The 23,644-nt window shown below is 44.1% G+C and overlaps 1 protein-coding gene across 4 annotated transcripts in view; it reads left to right on the top strand.

Annotated features, from left to right (window-relative positions):
* The window catches only part of RPS6KA2 (ribosomal protein S6 kinase A2), a 468,026-nt gene that overhangs the window by 395,485 nt on the left and 48,897 nt on the right, over nucleotides 1-23,644 (top strand). For all 4 annotated transcript variants that reach the window (XR_006289668.1, XM_043543199.1, XM_007071080.4 and 1 more), the window contains 3 exons: nucleotides 12,197-12,299; nucleotides 19,533-19,663; nucleotides 22,276-22,401. Coding sequence is in view for 3 of the 4 variants with exons in the window: in XM_043543199.1 (XP_043399134.1) it covers nucleotides 12,197-12,299; nucleotides 19,533-19,663; nucleotides 22,276-22,401 (360 nt within the window). In the remaining variant the exon portion in view is untranslated. The remainder of the gene's footprint in view (nucleotides 1-12,196; nucleotides 12,300-19,532; nucleotides 19,664-22,275; nucleotides 22,402-23,644) is intronic.

Here is a 23,644-nt window from a genome sequence, read left to right as displayed (position 1 = left end):
CAAAAATATCTTCAATTCAAGGCAGGGGGCATTTTTCAACTGTCAGTCCAGGGTTCATGGTGACCTTAAAAGCTCTACGCACCCTTACTGCACCACACTTTTTTACAATTGGAACAATAGCAGTTTCCCACTCAATCCCAGACATTATTGAAAGTATGCCCTCTCTTTCCAGATGTTCCAGTTCAGCATCTAACTTTGAGTAGATACCGTAAGGGACAGATCGAGCTCTGTGAAACTTGGGCTGTGCCTTCTCATCTTGGATTGTTTTAGCCTTCATGGGTTTTCAAGTTCCTGGGCCCTCCTTGACTTCTTCCAATACCTGACTTAGTATCCCTCCAGCTGTTGTTCAACTGTTTTAGTGGAGTCTGCTGAGAGTGACTGCAGCATCTTTATAGATACCTAATCCAGTGTAATTTCTAAATTATATATGTCTAATAAACACTACTTATTGTTATACTCCACATTCACTTGCATCACTCCAATTGGCACTGTTTTTTCTCCCCTATAAGTTTTTAGTAACATCAGTGTCTCCTTCAGTTTGGTATTTTTAAACGTTTTCTCATATTCTGAACGTGAGATAATAGAAACTGCAGAGCCTCTGTCCAATTCCATGTTAAGCATTTTTCCCACCACCCTGGGTACCAACCAGATTATGGACTGGTCATTTTTGCGCACACTATCAATGTGCAGGCTGGCTACTCCATTCTCACAGTCTGTCACTACTGCCTCTGTCCACATAGTGTACATTGATATTCATTTTTCTGTACTGATCTGGTCTCTTTCTTATTTTTCTTAGTGCAAGAAACTGCTTGGATATGACCCTTTTTATTACAGCTTCTGCAATATGGATCTTTAAATCAGCAATCAGAAGGAGCGTGGAAACCTTTTCCACACCAATAACATGTCTGTCTGCTGTGCGGACTGGCTCTGTGTCTGGAGTAAGGCCCTCAGCGGCATCTGTTCAGTACTCCTCATAGCCTAACAAGCCACCCAGGTTGCCTGATGGACCACCTTGCCTGAGGAAGCCAGCCAGGTGGTTCTTAAACCTTACAGCAGCAGTAGCTTGCTGGCTGCTCAACTCACATGCCTACAGACTATCTGCCTTCCTGTGCTCATCTCTAAGTCCTGCTCCCGATCTGCTCCTCCACAGCCCCAGCCCAGACATGGTCCTTCACCCAGCTTCAACCCTTGGCTCTGGCATTCAGACTCTGACCACTAGCCTGACGCTTGCTCTGACCACTAGACCTGGCTGCCTAGGACCCGGTCCACAGACACTCTTGCCGTGGGTTACAGATAGTTTAAGCATTCGTATTTTTGTTTTAGTGCCAGTATGGAATTCTATTGCATCCCTTTCTTCAATTTCCATTGCTACTCCAATTTCTACTGTGCATTTAAAGGTATGAGCTTCTTCTGTGTGCTTTCAGCAGTCCATATACAAGTCTGTCCCTTATGGCCTCGCCAAGCCCATTCTTAAAAGCACAGTGTTCTGATAATCTTTTTAACGCTGTCGCAAAGAAGGAAATAGATTCACCTTCAAACCAATTCCGCTTATGAAACCTGAACCTTTCTGCTGTAAGCAGGGGCTTGGGTGACAATCTTGAACAATTTTTAAAGGTTTTGCAGGCTGGCTTCTCTGGGACGATCAGACTACATAATAAACTGTAGGTTTTTCCTCCGATCACACTCAGTAATGCTGCTGCATGTTTTGCTTGGGGATTCTCATTTACTTCAAAATACTCCTCCAGCCTCTCTAGATATGTGGGCAGTCCTCCACAGCATCGTCAAAGGCCTTCCTTTTTCTAATACCGCTTGCCATTTCACCTCGCTGCAGTTACTTTAGCTGCTGTTCGCTCTTAGGGACTGCAAGCAAGGTCACAGATTGTCTTGCTACTTGAATGCATAGAAGGTTCTTGACATCCCACACTCGTTGCCCATTGTTGTGTATTGTGGATGCAGCACAAATCCCTCATTATAAACCGAGACACATCCATATAGGTGGAGCCAGGATGGCTGACTGACTCTGTACTGCAAAGAGGTAGAAGAAAAACATAGTAACCACTGTATAACAGCAAATTCAACATAAGCAACTGCTTAAGAAACTATAAGTGCAAATTCACATGAAGAGATTCAACTCTCCATTCAATACATTCAAATACATCACAAGCACCTTGGCAACTGTGCTAGGCAGAGTGAGGTCAGCTGCTTTCCTGTTACTGTCTAAGGAGAGCTGAAGCACCAGGAGCCCATCCTCATAGCATGAGCAGTACGGGACAGCTGAATGCATTAGGAAGGCCAAGAGGAAGAGTGTTCTCTGTATCTGTCTTCAGCCCAGGGGCGGAAAGAGGAGGGTAGGCTGGGCTGTGCACATTTTGATATTTGCCAAGCTCCGCATCGGAACCCACACTGCAATTTGGTGAATTCGCCCATTCCTCGTTCTTAGGCTGAGTGCATTTGATGCCATATTTCAGCCTAGGCTGCATTTTCATGGCTGAGTTACATACCCTTCTGAAGACAGGCCCTTAACCACAGTTGGGCAAGTGGGAACCAGTACAATAATATGAGAACTGAGCTATGAAGGTTTGATTCTCCACTGAACCCAAGTTCTGCTGAGACGCAGTGGAGAAGGGGGGGGCTCTTAGGGAGCTGGTCACAGCTCCTTGATTCTCAGCTGCTTTTCCCCAGTGTGAAGTGAAGCTGCAGAGAAGTGAAGCTTTAACATATCCCACTGATGTAAGTCCTTCAGGGACCTTGTGCCAGTGGAGAATCAGGTGTAATGGCACCTAGATCTGCCATGCCTCCTCACCCGGACACCCACCCTCCCTCCACTTATGGCAAAAGGGAGGGCTCTGGTGTGGAGGCAGCAGAGCAGCCTTCACCAGCTTTATGCCAAAAGAGATTCCCCCTGTACAAGGGCAATTCTCTAGTGCAAATCTCCAGCCACTTTAGGTGCACTCTGCATTGTGTAAACAACACAAAGTGAACTTGACAGACTGAAAAATCTGGTCCATAGTGTTTATCCCAAAGCCAAAATTGTAGCCCTGGCCAATCTTTGTAAAAGCCTCCATACTACTGTTCCTGTCACTGCAATAACAGGGTCCTAAATCTGCACTTTCCAGGGTGACACAGACAAAGGCGTTTCTTCTGCAAATCTCCGTCTCAGTGCTACAAGACATTCATCAGGCTACTGCAGCACAAATTTGGTAGATTCTCCTTTAAATAAATTGACATTCCTTCAGAGTAAAGGTCTGGGCTGAGATTTTAAAGGAGCTTGAGGGGGTTAGGTGCCCAACTCTCACAGCAATTCATGTGCCTACAATTTCTACAACGTTTAGGGCCCATTCATTCCCCAAGACAAATGGACACCACTCCCATTGACTTCAGCTGATTTAAAAGCAGCAGTGAGTCCGAGGGCAGAATTTGGGTCCCAAATGCTTTTTCTTATTATTTTCTCCTTCCAGATTGTGCTTATAGAAGCTTTGGCTTTTCACTGGGTCTATGAAATCCCTTTGTACAGCTCTCAGTCAGAAAAGATGGGCATGAATGGCTGTTTTTTCATCAGATGATCTAGAAAAAAAGTCTTGAGTTAGGACTCTATTCATCACGGGTGGGATTGATATATAAAGTAGGAGTGAATTTCTCTCCTTTCATCAGATCTGGCTGATAGGGTGGGAGTTCTTTTTCTTCCCCACTCTCTCTGTTTCCTTTACCAGAACACACATTCATTAATTATAGACGTTATCAACAGCAAAAACTGATCCAGGGATGTGAATTCTGGTGCCCTTTCTGTCATTTGCCATTAGTCTTATTAAGGGCTGACATTTTAAAAGATATCTTAGCCTTTTGTCTGTTTATTGGATTTTTCTGTGACAGGTATATGTATCAAGGAAGTTTATTCCTGTCCTGTAAGTGCGTCACTGCAGAGAGCAGCATCTTTCTATTTCTGGAAGGTGTCTAAGGAATAACTCAATTCTTCATCAAAGACACTCGGCTTAGTGCAGGAAATTACTAAATAGTTCTTAATTAAATTAAATCATTTTCTTTTTCTTGATATCTGCCAGACGCATGCATAGGGCATTTACATCTGTCTCTCTTTCATGTATCCATTTAAAAATGACTTGTGATAAATAAAGTGTTCATGAATAATGAGGGACAGAAATGAGTCCCAAACACTTTATTGCCAGAGAAAGAAATGTCCAGTGACCACCCAAGTTTGCAACAGGGACTGAGGGCAAAGATATTAACAAAGCATAATAGCAACACATATTAAGTAGAACTGGTAGTAAAATCAGAATTTCCAGCCTGTGGGAAATCAAATGAAAATAACGGGACAAAAAATTGAACTATCAAAATTTTTGGCAGAATGGAAAGTTCAGAAAAATTTGAATTCAAAACATTTTGTTTCTACATTTCCATTAGAAACTAAAACTGAATGATTTGACATCTCCAAATCAAAATGTTTCATTTCAACTTGGTTCAGCCTTAACCTGAGCTGCCATGGTGACTCATGGGAGCTGAATTTATGTGTCTCGTACCTCCATTTCCTGATGTGGGCCAGACTCCCTGGTCATACTACTTCACCCATGATGCACAATGGTCACATGAGTTCCATGAGGCATGGTGTTGGTTCAACCAGAGGGAAGACCATGGTGTGGCATAGAGGTGTAGTTTAGCCATGTAACCCACCCCATAGTGAAGAATGGGGGTATGAGGCATGCAGACTACAAATCCCATGAGGTGCTGAGGCAGCTGACGCATACCCGAAGTAAAGTCATACTGACAGAAAACAACCTGAAATGAAATATTTAGTTTAGATTTTCCTGATGGAAAATTGGCACATTATTTTCAAAATAATTCCCGTTGAAAATTTTGATTTTGCAGAAACTGCATTTTCTATCAAAAAAATATTTTGACAGAAAATTCCTGACCAGCTCTAATATTGAGCTCTGTACAAAAAGCATCTCTGTATAGCAGATATGTTCGAATGCAATAGGCCATCAATTACAGAATGTATTTTTCACCAGTCAAACTAAGCAAAATCTTCCCCGCTTAGTGTCAAAAATATGAAATAGCTAATTGCAAAAAACATCAGGGTTAATTCTCCAAACAAACTGGAGCTCTAAAAGCCAAGAGTCCTCGAACTGTCAGAGGTCTCTGTGTGCATTTTGGTGAATTAGATATGAATTAATCTGACTATAATAATTGTCAGAGCCTCAAAAGGTTTGGGGATTTGATAAACATATAGAAGCTTGGATGCTTATCCAAACCTGTATGCGTGAGTTAGGGGGACCAGACAGCAAGTGCGAAAAATCAGGATGGGGGTGGGAGGTAATAGAAGCCTATATAAGAAAAAGACCCCAAAATCGGGATTGTCCCTATAAAATCGGGACATCTGGTCACCCTAGCCTGAGTATATCACTCTTTCTTCTTTGAGTGCTGGTCCCTGTGTGTATTCCACTGTGAGTATGCATGAGCTCCATGCACCTGAGACCAGGGAATTCTTGAAAGTCTCTTATTCCATGCCAGCACCCCTGCCCTCCTCATGCTCCGCACCAAGAGCATAAGGGGCAGGGCAGACTAACCACCTCTCAAGTTCCTTCTTACTGCTGCATGGTCTGAGTTGGAATCCTCCAGTGTCCAGAGCTGATCGTTCTCTTTTCCTGTAAATATTCAAATTATGCTGTTACGATTTTTAATTGCTAGTTAGTGTTTTATAGCTCCCCAGTTACCCAGTGTTAGAATCCCCACCCTGGAAACTCTCCTAGTCACCTGCCGGGGGGTACTTAGATTTTGCCCAGGATATTGGACTTCAAAAACTGTCTTCTGCCCCCACTCCTGTTCAGTCAGCAACAACCACCAGGGTTCCCTCTGCTGCCTCAGAGATGTTCACAGCTCTACTAAGTGCGGTACCTGCCACTCTTTTCCCAGCCAAAATGTGGCAAGCATGGGAATTTCAGTTTTGGAAGTACCTTATACATTGGCCAGAGTCAGCAAGAAGCACGCTCTCTAGTACTATGTCTGACTCCAAAGTGGAGACAGGAGAGGGAAGGACCCTTTGGTTGGGCCCCCTTATGAGAGTAAGGGGCACTCTCATAGATGTAAAAGCAGATCCACTTCTAGACTCTCAAAGAGGAGAGATCCCTCCCCAACCTTTCCAAGTCAGGTGAACCTTCACGCTCAGTTCATAACATCTGAGGCCCTCCTAAAACTTAATGGCATCTTCAAAAGACGCATAGGAGCAAGATTTCTTCTGTATTGGCATCTGCATCAACTTGAACACTGACTGTGGTAGCACCTAAAATGAAGCACTTGGGACAAGAAGGACAAGGAACCACCGGTACTGTCAAAAACTGCACCGACAGAGACTCAATCACCGGTGGTACCATCATGGCCACATAAGGAACCACCATGTATACCTACTAAGGTGGCACAGAGTGACAAGACACAGCCTCCAAAGGTGCAGGTGACTTATACCACTCTGGACTATATCTTTGACCTCCCAGATCTACAATTTCCCTTGTTATTGGGACTGATTCTCACCACAGAGATACAAATGCCTGTTGGAATCCAGGACTCTGGGAGAAGTCTATCCCCCACCCAGTTCACTAGCCATGATTTCCTATCCACAGATCTGTTGGCACCGCCACTTGACTCGGATCCAATCTTTGCATCTTTGGGAGAGTTGGATGTGCCAATGAAAATCAGCTTCATTTACACTCAGGGAATTCATCCCAGACAGGGGATTGAGAATCTCCTGGAGCCAACCTCAGATGCACAGACCAGAACTCGGGACCAGTGATATCTAATGCCTGGCGGACCACCACTTTCAACCTCTTTACTGGCCTTATTAGGGCCCTTGGGACCCTGATACATATTACGCAGAATCAGTCTGTTCAGACAAGGAATCTTACTACCCCTCTGTCCTCCAAAGGGAGCAGTCTGAACCCCCTGAGCCCACAGAAGAAGGGGAAGATGAGCCAGAGCCACCAATACTGCCACTTCCAACAGGGATATCATCCTCATCACCTGAAGAGGAAGTCACTCTGTCTCCCCTGGAGAGTCATAGACAGTTTCAGGAGCTGTTACAGAGAATGGTGGAAGAGCCCAGGTCTCCGTAGAAGAGGTTGAAAATCCTCAGCATAAACTCCAGGATATCTTCCCACTCCTGGGCTCCAGTCAGGCTGCACTGCAGTAAATGAAGTCATACCAGAACTGGCAAAGGCTCTATAGCACATGCCAGCTACCTGTGCCCCTGCCCCCAAGAGGGCAAAGAAGCAGCCCTTTGTCCCAGCTAACGGACATCCTGCCCCAAACTCCTTGGTGGTCCAGGCAGCCACTGAAATATCCAGACAATACCACCGGAGGGCCATGTCTGCAGATAAGGACACTTGCATTTCAATCTTATGGAGAGGAAGGTGCTTATGTACACCATACTGGCATTTCAAATCTCAAACTATCCGGCCTTTCACACCAAATGCAATTTCCTGAATGACTCCAAGTTTCTGGACTCTTGGGACAAGTTGCCTCAGGAGGATAAGGCTCAGTGTCAAGCCCTTATTGACAAGGGCAAACTAGTGGCAGAACCTCTTCATAAGATGCAACTGATGTGGCTGGTACAGCATCAAGATCCATGGCAACTGCCACTGCGATGTGATGGGAATCATGGCTACACTCTTTGGGGTTCCCAGGGAGATCCAAAAAACTGTTATGGACTTACCCTTTGATGAGACTAATCTTTTTAATGAGAAGATGATCGAGTCTTTGCACTTGTTGAAAGACACTAGGTCAACCCTCCACTCCTTGGGTATGTATCCACCTGGCCCAAAGGGAAAATATCATAACCAACTCTACAAAAGGAATCCCTTACCACAGAGATTTTTGACATGATGCTAGAGAGCTGAGAACCAATATCAATGCCATCTCCACTCAATTTTGAGATCCATTTTGGGGTCTGCCTAGCAAAATTTTCCCACAATTGGGTGGCAATAACAATAGACAAGTGGGTACTGGATATCATCCATTCCACTATACCATCAAGATTCTCTACCTACCTCCCTCAGAACCCCCTTCCATATCCCTTTTCAGGAACCACTACCATGAGGGGATCCTCCTTCAGGAGGTACCGGTACCATCTGTTCTCTATTGGGGAGCAATATAGCAGGTACCCCCTCAACATTGGGGGAAAGGGTTCTATTCAAAATATTTCCTAGTCCCTAAGAAGAAAGGAGGCTAGAGACTCATTCTTGACTTGCTTTGACTCAACGTTTTTATTCACAAAGCTGAAATCTGTATGGTTACATTGTCATCAACAGTACCATCCCTAGAAAAAGGCACATGGTTCACAGCTCTCCATATGAAAAACACATACTTTTATGTGGATATTCACCCTTCTCACAGACTCAAGTAATAAAAATATGGAGAACTCTAACCTGACGCATACCATAACATTTATAGGAGCATCCTTGGATTCAATCAGGGTGAAGGCTGGTATCCTCATAGACAGATTTTGTGAAATGGGCACTCTGAAAGACCTAGTTACACACAGCCCTCAAACATCAGTTGGGATATGCCTTACTCTCCTGGGTCACGTGGCATCATATATTTGTGTGATGCCATTTGCCAGACTTCACTCCCATTGCCTGGAAGCTTGGCTTCGAAGGTGAAGGTCTCTCTTGCATGGTGGCAGGACACTGGACACATGTGCATGGGAGTTCCCTTTCTGTCCCCACATCCAATAAAATGATAATTAGACTGCTCCCTGACAGGCTCAGAAGCCCACATGGACAATCATACAGCACAAGACATGTAGATACAACTTAAAAGCCCAGAATGAATATAAATCTTCTGGAACTGGGAGCAGTACAAAAATCTTGCGAAGCATTTCTGCCATTCACACAATTCCAGCACATCCTGATAACGTTGGATAACATAACTACTATTTTCTATATAAACAAGCAAGGAGGGGCATGCTCCATCCCCCTCTCTGTAGAAGCAGTCAACTTACGGAACTGGCGTATACAGAACCACAACACCCTTTCAGCAGTCTACCTCCTGGGCATCCAGAACTCACTGGCGGACAGCCTCCGCAGGTATTTTGGCACCAACCATGAGTGGGAGTTACACGATTCAATATTAAATAGCATCTTCGCCCAGTGGAGAACCCCCACTTGGGACAAGGCAAACAGGAAGTGCAACATATACTGCTGCAGGAGAGCTCAAGGTCAGTACTCCAGGGATGATTATCTCCTTCTGGGGGCTGGTTTTAAGGAAGCCGGACTTTTCCCATTGAAATGGCTGTCCGTTATTGCAATGTCATTCCCAACTCTCACCATGCCCATTCTTCTTTTCCAAGACGTTGTCACTTGGCCATAAACATCTGCTCTGTGCTGATGCTGACATTATGCTATATCAGGGATGGGCAAACTCTTTGGCCCAAGGGCCACACTGGGGTTCCAAAACTTTATGGAGGGCTGGGTAGGGAAGGCTGTGCCTCCCCAACCAGCCTGGCCCCCGCCGCCATCCACCCCCTCCCACTTCCCACCCCCTGACTGCCCCCCTCAGAACTCGCAACCCATCCAACCCCCCTGCTCCCTGTCCCCTGACTGCCCCACCCCTATCCACACCCCCACCCCCTGACAGGCCCCCTGGCACTCCCATGGCTATCCAACCCCCCCTGTTCCCCGGCCCCTGACCTCCCCTCTCCCCCCGAACCTCTGCCCCATCCAACCGCCCCCTGCTCCCTGTCCCCTAACTGCCCCCTGGGACTCCCTGCTCCTTATCCAACCCCCCTGCTCCCCACCTCCTTATCATGCCCCTCAGAGCAGCAGGACTGGCAGCTGTGCCACTCAGCTGGAACCAGCCATGCCGCCGTGCTGCCCGGCAGGAGCTCACAGCCCCGCCGCCCAGAGCGCTGGCGGCACGGCGAGCTGAGGCTGTGGGGAGGGGAAACCACAGGGGAGGGGCCGGGGGCGAGCCTCCCCTACCAAAAGCTCAAGGGCTGGGCAGGACGGTCCCGCAGGCCAGATGTGGCCCGCGGGCCGTAGTTTGCCCACCTCTGTGCTATATAATAGCTTGCCTCAGGGACGTTATTTAAGCAAACAGAACATTAAAATTTCAGATAGTAATGTAGCATAAATGATAACACATGCCATATATTAGAGTAATTCACCCATTACAGAAACCATACATTAAGGAGAATCTTCCTACATGTAAAGAGTGGGAAAAGCATATGTTCGGCTCCATTAAATATTTTGAAAAATCAGCTAATTTATGAAGTTGTTTTATTTCTTAAGAGTTAGCTAAAAATATTCTTTCCAAACGCTAATGAAGTTGAACTCTCAGCTCTTATTGTAGCTTGAAAGTTAATGCAAACATTATATTTGTGTTTAAACATATTAATTATTGAGGGTGTTCTGGTTTTAATCAGATCAGCCCTTTGAAGCCAGAAGACAGCAATGCTGATAGAAGAGGGAATATGGTCTAGTGATGAAAACAAAGGGCAAGGAGTCAAATCGAAGCTCTTTTCCAAGTTCTGGCATAAAGCACGCTGTGTGATCTTGGTTAGCTTATAGAGGATCTGACCCAAAGCTCACTGAAATCAACAGGAGTCTTTCAGTTTGTCAGTGGGCTTTGGATCACACCGAAAAACTTTGTTCCTCAGTTTACTCATCTGTCAAACAGATATAATTACCTACTGCATGGGAGTATTGTGAGTCTTAAGTCATTAATGTTTGGAAAACATCTATGAGATATTTGGGTGGAAAGTGGTATGGGGTGCAAAGTACTATTATTACTGGTTACCAGTGTAGTCTTCCATATGTGCTCCCTCCCTCTCCAACACGAGCACACCTACCCAGGAATGCTTATCTGTACATGCCCTCCCCCAATCCCTAGTAATATCCCTTGTTTCTTATTTCACCTGCAAGTGTCTTACCCGGACTCCCCCACCCATCTGCAGAACCCTCTTGCTATCTCTCTTTGGCAAGTTCTTATCTTCTCTGTCATTTTCCCAGCCAGCTGCTACACCCTCCTTTTCCAGTCATGACAAATGACAAGACATCAACTTGTCGTCTGTTTAGACTGTAAGCAGCTTGCGTCAGCAACTGTCTCTATTTTGTGTCTTGTGTGGCATCAAGCACATTGTTGGTTCTTACCAAATAATAAATACTAATAACAAAGTGACCCTTTCCCTCAGCACCACCTAACAAAGGCCACAAATGCTTGGTTCCTACTGTCATCTGCAAATTCATGGACTCATAGAATTTAAGGTCAGAAAGGACCATCATGACAATATAGTCTGACCTCCTGCACATCGCAGGCCATCGAACCTCACCCACCCACTGCTGTAGTAGATCTTAACCTTGGGCTGAGTTACTGAAGTCTTCAAATCATGGTTTAAAGACTTCAAGTTACAGAGAAGCCACCATTTACTCTAGTTTAAACCACCAAGTGACCCATGTCCCATGCTGCAGAGGAAGGCAAAAAACCCCAGGGTCTCTGCTAATCTGACCCAGGAGAAAATTCCTTCCTGACCCCAAATATGGCGATCTGTTACACCCTGAGCATGTGGGCAAGACCGACCAGGCAGATACCTGGGAAAGAATTCTCTGTGGTAACTCAGAGCAATGTTCCCTCTAATTTTTAACAGGCCTTGTGCACAAAAAATTTCTTCTGTGCCGCTGCCGAAGCGAAAAAAAAAAAGCCACCGCCAAAGCCAGAGTGCGCGTTGTGTGTCGCCATGTGCACAGGGTTTAAGATCTGTGTGCGAGTGCACAGGCGCACAGCTTAGAGGGAACAGTGATTCAGAGCTCTCCCCATCTAAACTCCCATCACCAGCCACTTGAAACTGCCTGCACACCTGCACACTGCCTCCCCAGAAAACACTCTGGCCCAGCCTTGAAGAGCAGCCAATTCCCAGGTGCACACCTCGCTTGAAATGTTGTGCCATTCTGTAGCTAAAGGATGCATTTTGTTTTGACCCCAGGTCATAATAATTAAAAATGGCAAAGACTTACTAGGACATAGATCTAATCAGCAGGAGCAGCTGCTGCATCCTCAAGTATATCACTCCCTGCCAGTGTAGCACATAGTTCCCCTGACAGAGGACATGCTAAAGAAGTGTGTGATCCTGCACTTGGACCTGACTGCTGCTATGGTATGTTATTATATCACTGATTGTTCTCTATCTTTGTTCTCGTAGAAACTATATAGGAAAGAAATCAAGCCACCTTTTAAACCAGCAGTGGGACGGCCAGAAGACACATTTCATTTTGACCCGGAGTTCACATCACGGACCCCTACAGGTTAGCATCAATCATGAGATGGAACAGAAGTGATGGATATTTTCAGTTAATAGCTCCACCCCCATTGAAGTCAGTAGGCCTGATCTTTTGTGGCATCAGTGGGCTTTGTCGGGTCAAGCGAGCAGGAAGCTGTGAGTGCTCAGCATTTCTCAGGAACAAGCCCATAGTTACTTCTCCAACTTGTCACTGGGTACGTCATCCAGAAAGGAAAGGTGCATGATATTACTGAAACGAAAGAAAAATTGCAGTTCTAGTTTGATTTATTTTATTTTATTTTATTTTTTGCTTAGGTTAAATAAGTTTAACTCTTTTAAATGACGACAATTTCAAAGGATTTGGCCGCTGTGCAAGTTAGTATGTAACTGCTACACTGATGTCTGATTAAACTGTGAAATGCCCTAGAACACTCTGACCAGTGGAACTTGATGAATGGTAACCCTGATGGAGAGTCAAATTCTCTGCTGGCAAATCTCTAGTGAAGCCAGTGGATTTATGCCTGCAGAGAATTTGGCCCATAACATCCGAGTTGTTAATGACCAATAAATGCTCCAGATGGGACTGTTGCTCCTATTTTTATTTATAATTTCCACTTCAGACTAGAGATAACATATGCCAGGCAGTATATTTTAGGGCAGCTGTTACCCTCGTAAGCACTAATCCCAGCTGCAACACTTATCTCTGTGACCTTGGACAAATCATTTAATCACTCTGCCACAGTTTCCCCATCTGCAAAATGGACACAATAATACTTAACTATGTGCCCCACCAGGGTGAAGAGTTACTTTTTATTGTTTGTAAAGCCCTTTGAAGATGGTAAGTTCTATAGATAACGTTAAGTATTATAATAAAATTGCAGCCTCTGGCTTCAAGCTTCAACCCCCAGCTTGTCCCAGAATTATAATGAGAGTTATAAGAAATGAGTGAATCAGTTCTGATAAGAATAAAACCACTAGAAATGGGTCATGGCACTTAGACCCAAAGCTGAACTTTCCCATCATTTTGGTTTGGGCTGATCGTGGTTTTGCCTACGGCCTCTCTCTTAAAACTAATTCAAACCTTCTCCTAAAGCTTGACTCAAAACTTCTTTCATGGTGTGAAAAACACTTGTAACACTTTATTTTGATCACCCCTTTACACTTCCTAATTTTTTGCTACAGTCAGGCTCTTGAGGGCAGTGCAGGCAGAGGAAGAGCTGCATGCCCTGTGTATAAGACATTTTTACACCATTATTTGTACATTTAATTCAGATCTCTATGGAACTGGAGGCACATCTGAAATGCTAGAAACTTCACAAGCTAGTCTGTTCTTGTGAGATTTGTGGTCTGGCAGCTAGTTTGGAGGAAGTGAGATACACCTTTGGACGTCTAAATGCTTTTGGGGTTCACACTCTGCCAGTTTTATTGGCATGAAAACCATTGTCTGCACAAGTGTGCTGATGAACAGAATTACACAGTTTATACTATATATGTTCACAGGTATTTTCTGATCATTAACTGTCAGATTCAATTTGATATTTTGTGCAAAACAGACTTACATGGGGACTCTTTTTTAAATGATTGGGCCTGAGCCCCATTTACATTAAGACCCTCTTCCACTACCAGGGCACAAGTGATTACAGCACAGGAACACCTACCTGCACTACAGGGGTGAAAGTAAGTCTAGTGACTTACCGGTCCGGGGCTGGGCTGGGGCCAGCTCTGGCCCCCGGAAGCGGCGGGGCCTCGGGCAGAAGGGGTGGGGCAGGGGGAGGTCAGAGCCAGCCCTGGCCCACCCTGTACCGGCAAGTGCCTCCTTCCCCCTCCCCGGGATAACAGCAGCAGCCGGGGGCTCTGGCAGCGGTTTAAAGGGCCCCGGGCGGTAGTGGCAGCCGGAGCCCTGGGCCCTTTAAATCGTCCCCAGAGCCCCGCCGCCACTTCCCCGGGGCTCCGGCAGCAGGGCTCCAGGGAGGGGGCTCCGGCTGCCACCACTGCCCCGGGCCCTTTAAATCGTTCGCGGAGCCTGCCAGAGCCCTGGGGAAGCAGCAGCGGGGCTCCGGGGACAATTTAAAGGGCCCAGGGCTCGGCTGCCGCTACCGCCCAGGGCCCTTTAAATCGCCACCCCAGCCCCGCCGCCGCTACCCCAGGGCTCCGGCAGCAATTTAAAGGGCCGGGGGCTCCAGCCGCTGCCAGGAGCCTCAGGCCCTTTAAATTGTGCCTGGGGAAGCCGATCCACCCCGGTACGGCGCACCGGCTCTTGCTTTTACCTCTGCTGCATGAGCTTTAATCTAGCTACCGAAGGTAACAAGAATAGTGAAGATGTGGTGGCGCAGGCTTCAGCATGGGCTAGCTGCCCCAGTACAGTCCCACCAGGGAACCCGGGGACATGCTCAGGCTGCTAGCCCATGCTGGAGCCTGCGCTGCCACGTCTCCACTATTCTTGTTACCTTCGGTAGCTAGATTAAAGCTCGTGCAGGTATGCCTATGCGCACTACAGTCACACCTTCATTTGCAGAGTAGATGTATGCTTAGTCTAAATAAAAATCAGGTCTAATATTTTTTTAATGGGTGTAAATGTGATCTGTTGCCACTTTAAGACCCCCTTACACTTCCAGAGAAGGGTAAAGGGGCCGCCATATAAATAAAAATCAAGCCCATCTACAGCAGTCCTTGTCCCAGGACCATATCTTTGCCCATTGAAATAATTTATTTTGTTAAGTAAAAGAGAACGAAACAGTGAACAAACCCATTGATCCCGTACATCCTTTGAGTCTGTTGAAACTGTAAACGAATTAAGCTTTTCTGTTGTGGTTTATTATGTTTACCATGAAGCTTCTGTGTTGTGGGTCATTATGTCAGCCTCTTACTGTAATGTAATTTTAACCTTCTAGTCACAATTAATCATCATAATAACTATATCTTAATTTAATGTGATTGATTATGTTCTAGCAGTAAGTGAAATTATATTACAGAAGCCTAGGATTTGTATCAGTTACTGTTCAAATTTTATAGTTTCTTGTGATTGATGTGTATCCATTAGGATCCAGGTTATTCCCTGCAGTAAAGTGGTGTCTACTTGCTATAATTCCATAAATATATAATTTGTCCTAAATGTTTTGTGAACATCAAAAATGCTTGGACAAGAGTGATTCTGGGGTAATGGATTTTTGCTGGATAAGTGATTTGTGCAATATGAGGTTGCTTAGGATTAAAGAGTTTCAGATAAATATTTGTATATGTGAATTTAAAAAGTATAATAAGCATTAGGTATCGTCTGCTTAAATAGAATAGGATAGGCCAGGAGTAGTCAATAGGCGGATCGTGAGCCAAATCTGGGCCACCAGATGCTTTTGAATGGACCCCAAAATATTTGTATTTACTTATTATCATCATTATTTTATTATTATTTTCTCTGAGTCCGGATGTTGGCTATACCTTGACCAAGAAATTTGGACCTTGACAAAAAACAATTAGCTACCCCTGGGGTGGGTTTTGAAGAGTGCCACTTTCTAAGAACCTGTATAATAAAATTATATTACAGAGTTCTTCAAGTACTCCACTGTGTGAATTCATACGTCAATGATGAAATGAAAAAACGATGTAGTGAAGCTTGGATAGGGCCCACCTCCATTATACTTGTGTCCACCCAATGTTTAGGTGAATTCTTTGGTTTTATGAACACTCTAATCCCCAGATTAATGTGAATGATCTACTGCAGCATACTGTGGTGTCTGATAAAGAACCAGCTGGCTGTGTACCTACTGCAGGTACTAGGATGGGCAGGCCTAGGCCCACTCAAAACTAAAGGCCCACTCCCTAAGCCACGGTGGAGGAACCACAAGGCCAGACCACAACTGAGTTTGAGAGAGAAAAAAGGATAATGCAGGGAGGGGAGTCAAGATTATAGGGCCAAAATGAGGGATCCAGAGGGGGACATCAAGCAGAGAATAGCATCCACCACTCCTCCAAGGAATACAAGGAGCCAGTGGACACCGCCCAGAGACATGAAGCAACAAGAGAATGGAAACAGGCCCCACAGTCTTAGAGAAGCCTCTCTACACCCCCACTCTGGTCAAGCTTCTTCCTCCTGCTCTGCTGGATGACCCTTTGACCAGCACCAGGAGGAGGTTGACAAGGAGGTCTCATGATTTTGGTGGGCCATGGATGGGGTGTGCAAATACAAGGAGGTGTAGGAGAAAGTGCAGCCAGAACCTCTGGAGGAGGCAGAAAAGGGGCTGCAGCCTGACAAACTCTACATAAATGTGTGCCAGGGTCTCCCTCTCGCTGCTTGGCTGTGTAGATCTACACTTGAAGGAGTATATTATACAGAAACTGTCTTAATCATAGGAGCACATTGTATGTCTAATGGGGTCAAACAGGAGCTTGTTTTACTGTTTCCTTTCTGCCATGATTCAGACCTGAGAATCACCTGTCCTGTCACTAATGACAAACCCAAACAGACAGTGCTATAAAGATGGCCTATATCTTGGTCATGATAATTCTGTTGCTGAGTTTTATTGAGGCTGCCAGAGAGAAATAAAAACAAAGTACAAGCATAACCTGATTTTACATGCTGTCAGTTCTTCCTGAATGAGTTCTCCTGTCTGGAAAATATTTGTTTATCAGTTTTGTCCCCAATAACTTACCAGTTGAATAATTTGCTACATCAGAAGTTGTTTTGTGTGGTCTAGGATAGAACAGACAACTAGGAGTCAGGATTGCTAGGTTCTGTTGTGAGCCAGATATCCTGTGTGACTTTGTCACTTCATCTCTGTGTCTGTTTCTCTGTCTGTAAAACAAGGATTACAAAGCTTACCTCCCAAGGAGTATTGTGAAATTGAGTTAATTGATGTCTGTAAAGTACTTTGAGATCTTCTTATGAAAGATGCTATGGACGTACAAAATGATTTTTTTAAATAGTTTGAGAGATCAATGTGCATTTGAGAGACTCAATGTGGGGAGATTAAAGTCACGTTTATAGACATACTAGCTAGTTGTGGTCAACTTTTGATGTTGCAAACAAAATAATTAGTGCAGTTGTTGAAGAAGAAATTGGCTGTGGATTATGCACAGTAGTTAGCTTTGAAGTAGAAAGGCATAGGGGTCATAGAGTTTGGAGCAGGAGCTGAGTTCTCCTGAAGTTCAAGTGTGTTCAGATTTGGTTTTGATTTGGGCCTGTCCCTACTCTAAAATGTTCATTTCCTGCTTTTTTATTGACCAGGCTTGTAAAACTGATATGATGCATACACCAGTGCAGCATCTGATTTTGCATGAGGCCTGGTGATTCAGTGTGAGCATCCGGAAAGAGAGAACTCTCCAATATGCTGAGAGATGAACAGCCAGCTCAGATAATTTTAACAAACAAACATGATCTTTCTCACACTCTGGAGATGGGTCTGACTCAGTGTGTTTATTTCTCATTGATGTCAAAGCTAAGAATGATCCCTGATGAAGTACCTAGCAGCTGCAAGCTGGCCTGCACTAACCTCTACAGCATTGGGCAGATCACATTTCCTCTTAACATGTTGGTTATATGCTGGCCTCCAAAGAACTGTTCAGAGCATCTCTTTCTCTGTTCATTATTCTTACTGCATTTCTAGGGAAAATGTTCAGATTGGGAAATGTTTACCTTGCTGGGTAATTCGAGGGCACTAAGGGCCATGAACAACTGGGCATGCCATGCCCATTTACATCAATTAACACTGCTATTGATGTCAACAGAGGTTGCACTCAAGAATCAAGAATTCTATACCTGGCCCTAAGAGGATGTATGCTCTTTGCTCAGGTGAAACTGGATGTCCTACAAGTTTTCTACCAGGAGATACTTTAGTAAGGGAGGTTTAGCTGCTTAAGCTTTTCGTAGAAAAATGCTTGCTTTGTAACTGGAGGAAGTATCGGAAAAACAATGAAAGGGGGAAAAATAAGTAGGCGAAAATAGAATGGGTTTTCGAATACTCATCTAGTTAAAATCCAGGGACAGTACCAGTAGCTATTACTCAGCCCTGTTATTTGCTTTGTTTAAAAATGTTCATAAGTGTTCATTTTAAAAATGATAACACAATGTGACTCTTTTTTTCCTTGCTGTGACAGATTAATTATTGGGCTGGCTACCAGAGAATGTTGTATGGGTGTGTGACTCAAATGGCAGAAGATTTAAACTTTTTAAGACCCAGATCATTCCCTTCCATGGATTTTACAGTGAGATAGGGTCTTAAGGGAAAGAAATATCCCTGAAGATCCTTTCAGAGTAGTCAGTCCAGTTGGTCTATCCAAGGGCAACCCTACATGCTCTCTCTCCTGCCCCGCATGGAATAGGGGACTGCTCCCACCCCTAAACCTGCTAGATTTCGACCAGACCAGGAACCAGCTGTGCAGAGGCACCATACATCTGCCATTGCTCCAGACCTGTGGTTTCCCCCAACTCCCCTGACCCAGACAACACATCTCCATTCATGCTACTCTACACTCCTTCTAGTTGTGGCAATTCCCAGGCCTCAGGAGCAGGGTTCCAGGGGCGGAGGGGAATAGTTCAGTAGAACCTCGATTTTATAAACACCAGTCTTACGAATGACCATCTTATATGAACCACTTTTCACTGCCGGGAGTAAAGAACCTCCATAACAATAGTGATGTTGATGAAGAACACATTGACATCCCTTCACATTCCAATGGCTTCAGTGCCTTGGACTGAAGGACAAGAAGAAAGCCAAGCAGTCTGCCACTCTCCAACTTATGCACTGTAGCTACTCTAATTTTAGATGTTCAATTTTATAAACTGTTCGATTTTCTGAATTCAGTTCCCAATTAGTTCATAAAGTAGGAGTTCTACTGTCCAGCCATAGGTTGTATTTTTTTCCCCGGGGAATCTTCCCCAAGGCCAAAGGGAGAGCAGTGTCCCAATCTGCCCACTCCTTCTCACAACCTGCCCAGCCCCTTTCCTCTCTGCATGGACCCCAGACTTGTGGAGTGCCCTCTGTTGTAATGGTGCTGTGGAAACGGCTGTGCAACAAGACTGCTGTGCAGGAGAGGGGAGATCCATGCATGGATGTTCCCCTCTGTGTTCAGATACAGGACAGGAGGCGGTGATCCACGCATATCAGAGTCTTGAGATGATGACGGAGACTATGAGTGTGTGACGGCTAATTTAGTGGGGTTTGCTGTTAGTGGTGACCTTCATTGCTGCCAATGTTGTACCATTATTCACTTTCTGATCTCTAGTTGTCCAACTCATGTAGCCATACCCTCGTTTCTTCTGCAGATTCCCCTGGTGTTCCTCCCAGTGCCAATGCTCATCATCTTTTTAGAGGATTCAGCTTCATTGCATCCAGCTTGGTGCAGGAGCCTTCACAGCCAGATTTGCACAAAATCACAGTTCATCCAATTGTACAGGTACTGACACTTTGCATTATACTTCACATTTGATGAGCAGATATATAGCTGCATAGAACATTTTAAACTACATCAGTCAATCAGCTTATCCATCCCATGTATATTTACATACAGCCCACAGTTTATCCATCCCTAGTCTATTTACATACAGCCCACAGTAGGTGCAAAAAGAGAGATATTCCAAAGGCTTTTAGTTTTACGTTCAACTTTCCTATTTACTGGCATAAAGAAAATGTGAATCACGCAATTTAATTACTGAAACAAAGTGCACTTCTAAATACCTGACACTGAGCTGGCTCAACGGCATACGAATGGCCATACTGGGTCAGACCAGTGGTCTGTCTGGATCAGTATCATGTCTTCCAGAAGTGCCAGATGCTTCAGAGGAAATAAACAGAACAGAGAAATTTATCAAGTGATCCATCCCCTGTCACTGAGTCCCAGCTTCTGACAATCAGGGGTTCACTGATACCCACAGAATCTGGTGCACATCCCTGACCATCTTGGTTAATAGCCATTGATGGACTTATCCTCCATGAACTTATATAATTCTTTTTAACCGTGTTATAGTTTTGGCCTTCACAATATCCTCTGGCAATGAGTTCCACAAGTTAACTCTGCATTCTGTGAAGATGTGCACTTCATCATTTTTTTTTAAACCTGCTGCCTGTTAATTTCATTGGGTAACCCTTGGTTCCTGTGTCGTGTGATGGGGTAAATAACACTTCCTTATTCATTTTCTCCCTACCATTCATGATTTTATAGACCTCCATCATATCCTCCCTTTAGCTGTCTCTTTTCTATGATGAACAGTCCCAATCTTTTTAATCTCTCTTTGTATGAAAGTTGTTCCATCCCGCTAATAATTTTTGTTGCCCTTCTCTATACTTTGTCCAAGTTTAATATATCTTTTTTGAGATGCATCTACCAGAACGGCACACAGTATTCAAGATGTGGGCATACCATGGATTTATATAGTGGCATTATGATATTTTCTGTCCTATTATCTGTCTTATCTATCTATCCTCAACACAACACACAGTCAACCTGTGGAACTCATTGCCAGGGGATGTTGTGAAGGCCAAAACAATAATGGGATTCAAAAAAGAATTAGATAAGTTCATAGCGGATAGGTCCATCAATGGCTGTTAGCCAAGTTGGTCAGGGATGCAATCCCATGCTCTGGGTGTCCTAGCCTCTGACTGCCAGAAGCTGGGAGTGGACAACAGAGGATGGGTCACTCAAAGATTGCCTTTTCTTTTCATTCCCTCTGAAGCACCTGGCACTGGCCACTGTCAGAAGACAGGATACTGGGCTAGATGGATCATTGCTCTGACCCAGTATGGCCGTTCTTATGTTCTTATCATTTTCCTAATGGCATAATGGAGACTAGGACCTGCCCTTGTGTGGGCTACACAGATCTTGGATTCAGGGGCACAGGAGTAAGTGAGAACTGTGTGCAAGGCTGGATTAACCCATCACTGGGCCTGAGGCAAACATACACTTCTGGGTCCCTACCTTGTAACATGAATAAGAACAAACAGCCAATAACTGGAAAGAAGGGGGAAAAAACACTTCAGTGATGTTCCCTTCCATACATGCCACTACAGTAAATTCCCATGCCAGCCTGTTCGCTTACTGCTGTGGGGAAAGGAAGCGGTTTCTTTACCCAGTACCCTCCTTTCTCCTTGGCTCTTTTGGGAATGGCAAAGTGAGTATCAGTTGTGTGTGAGGACTGTTTCTGCCCACTTATCCATCTGTGCAAATTTGCACGTAAACTAAAAGAACTTCACACACTTGAGTGAGTAGCACTGCGACCACGTGAGCATTGCAGTCTGGCACACCAGGTCTTTTCTGATTCACTTCCTGGGGAGTGCCCCTGTTTATGGGATCAGCTTTCATCCCGTTAATATTCTGTGTGATACAGTGCAGTATAATTTTTATATAGCTTGTTTTGTACAATAGTAGCACAAAACACTTCACATGTAATTACTGAGGCTGGCCAGAAAACAAGAATTCCTATTTGTGAAAAATTTGGAGGATTCAGCATTAGGCTTCATTTCTTATTGGGCCAAAAATGAGACTTCAAAATTCTCTGTGAAAAACCAGACAGACAGACAGACAACCCCCAGAATAGCTAATATCCCAGTGGTTAGGGCACTCACCTGGCACAAAGGGGACCTAGATTCAAGTCTCTCTGCCCTAACTACCATCCTATTGAGTCAGTCTCAATTTCTCCTGTTGGAGCTGTTCCACTTTGTATAAATACTTAAATATTCATTGGGCCAGAGAGAGAGTGTGATTAATTTCTAATGGGAATTGGATCTTCAAATCCCAAATATGGCTAAAAACATCTCAGCCATTGTTTCTAGACATACAATTGTAGTTTACTGAGGAAGGACACCAATAAGGAAGGAGACACATTTATTTAGAAAGTGGCCACAACTTCATTGAACTGAACTTAAATAATTTCTAAGGATAATGGATCCTTGGTAGATGTTTGGAGAAGGGGAGCTCAGCAATCCCTTTATTGTCACTGGCCAGGATTATTCTGTTTTTATGATTCTATAATGTTTGTCTTTTGATTTCCCTTGTTTTGTCTTTCTCCACAGCAGTTACATGGGAACAATATTCATTTTACAGATGGATATGAGATCAAGGAGGACATAGGTGTTGGCTCCTATTCAGTATGCAAGAGGTGTGTGCATAAAGTAACAGAAGCAGAGTTTGCAGTGAAGGTAAGAAATCATCCTGGCAGATGCAAATATATGGTCAAGGCTGCTCCATTACATTTGGCATCAATCTGGCCACTGACTCATTTGTTCTTCAGAAGGATTAGATGTTGAGCTTTAAGGTTCATCCTTCTGATTTAGCCTCAACAAATGAAATTGCAGAAGGAAAGGACCTTTCATTCTCATACAGAATATCAAATCAGTCAGATTTAGATTATTGTTAATCGTTTCAGCCACTCTCCCTGCTACCTAGATAATAGATTTGAACAGGATCTAAATTGAAATAGCCCCCAAATGAAGAAAAAAATGTTGTGAAGTATATTCCTTATAAATACAAACCACCTTTGTTTCTCATTCTCTGTGGTGTATTAAACTATGACACTTCCTTAGTATAATTCAAGATGTTTGGGAAAGAAATATGCTGCACTCTCATAGTCACCTATGATTAATCAGATTCCGTGCCCCTTCTGTCTTGTTGGCATTCAGACACACTACCAATGCACAAAAGAGACCAACGTAGAGATCCAACAGAGAATCAAAATACTAATTAAATAGAATTCAGTTAGACATGAAAGAAAAAGCAAAGGACTTTAGATTTGGTCGCGTAATCCTGTGAAAACCAAGTCACAAGGCACAGCTGCAGCAAAGAAAGCCAGCAAGGTGCAAGGGTGTATAAAAAGGGAATTATTTTCTAATAGGAAATAACGATCTCTCTGTATAATTCCTTGGTAAGATCACACCTGGAGTATTAAGTTGCAGCATCTGTTGCCTGTATTAATTAAAGGATATCAGAAGATGAAACCCACAGGACTAGCTGATGGTCTGGAGGGTTTATCTTTGGAGGAAAAGTTCCAAATATTAAACATGTTTAGCATCCAGAAGAAAAATAGATACTAACAAAAAAGCTCATGTATCAGAGAAGTAGACAATGACATGTTCTTTCATCAAGAAAAGGGGATAATGCATGATCATGATTTGAAGATGAAATCAATGGGACTATTTCCAGAGAGATCTGAGTCCTCAATGTGACTTAGGGTAGTAGAATCAGGCCCAATGATCCTGTATTATCTAGTGGAAGCAGGTGCATAAATAAACATAAGGTAAAGGTGGATATTTCCTTGAAATCAAATTGTGGTGTGTAGTTGAGTATGTTTGCTGAACTTGCAGTGTATGAGGAACTCTAGCAAATTACCTGTCTTCTGAATATTTTCCTTTTGTAAGTTTCAAAATGGATTTGAAACTTAGTTTT

This window comes from Chelonia mydas, chromosome 3 (genome assembly GCF_015237465.2).
Source record: "Chelonia mydas isolate rCheMyd1 chromosome 3, rCheMyd1.pri.v2, whole genome shotgun sequence".
Classification (NCBI taxonomy): Eukaryota; Metazoa; Chordata; order Testudines; family Cheloniidae; genus Chelonia; species Chelonia mydas.
This window is presented reverse-complemented; position numbering and strand designations above follow the sequence as displayed.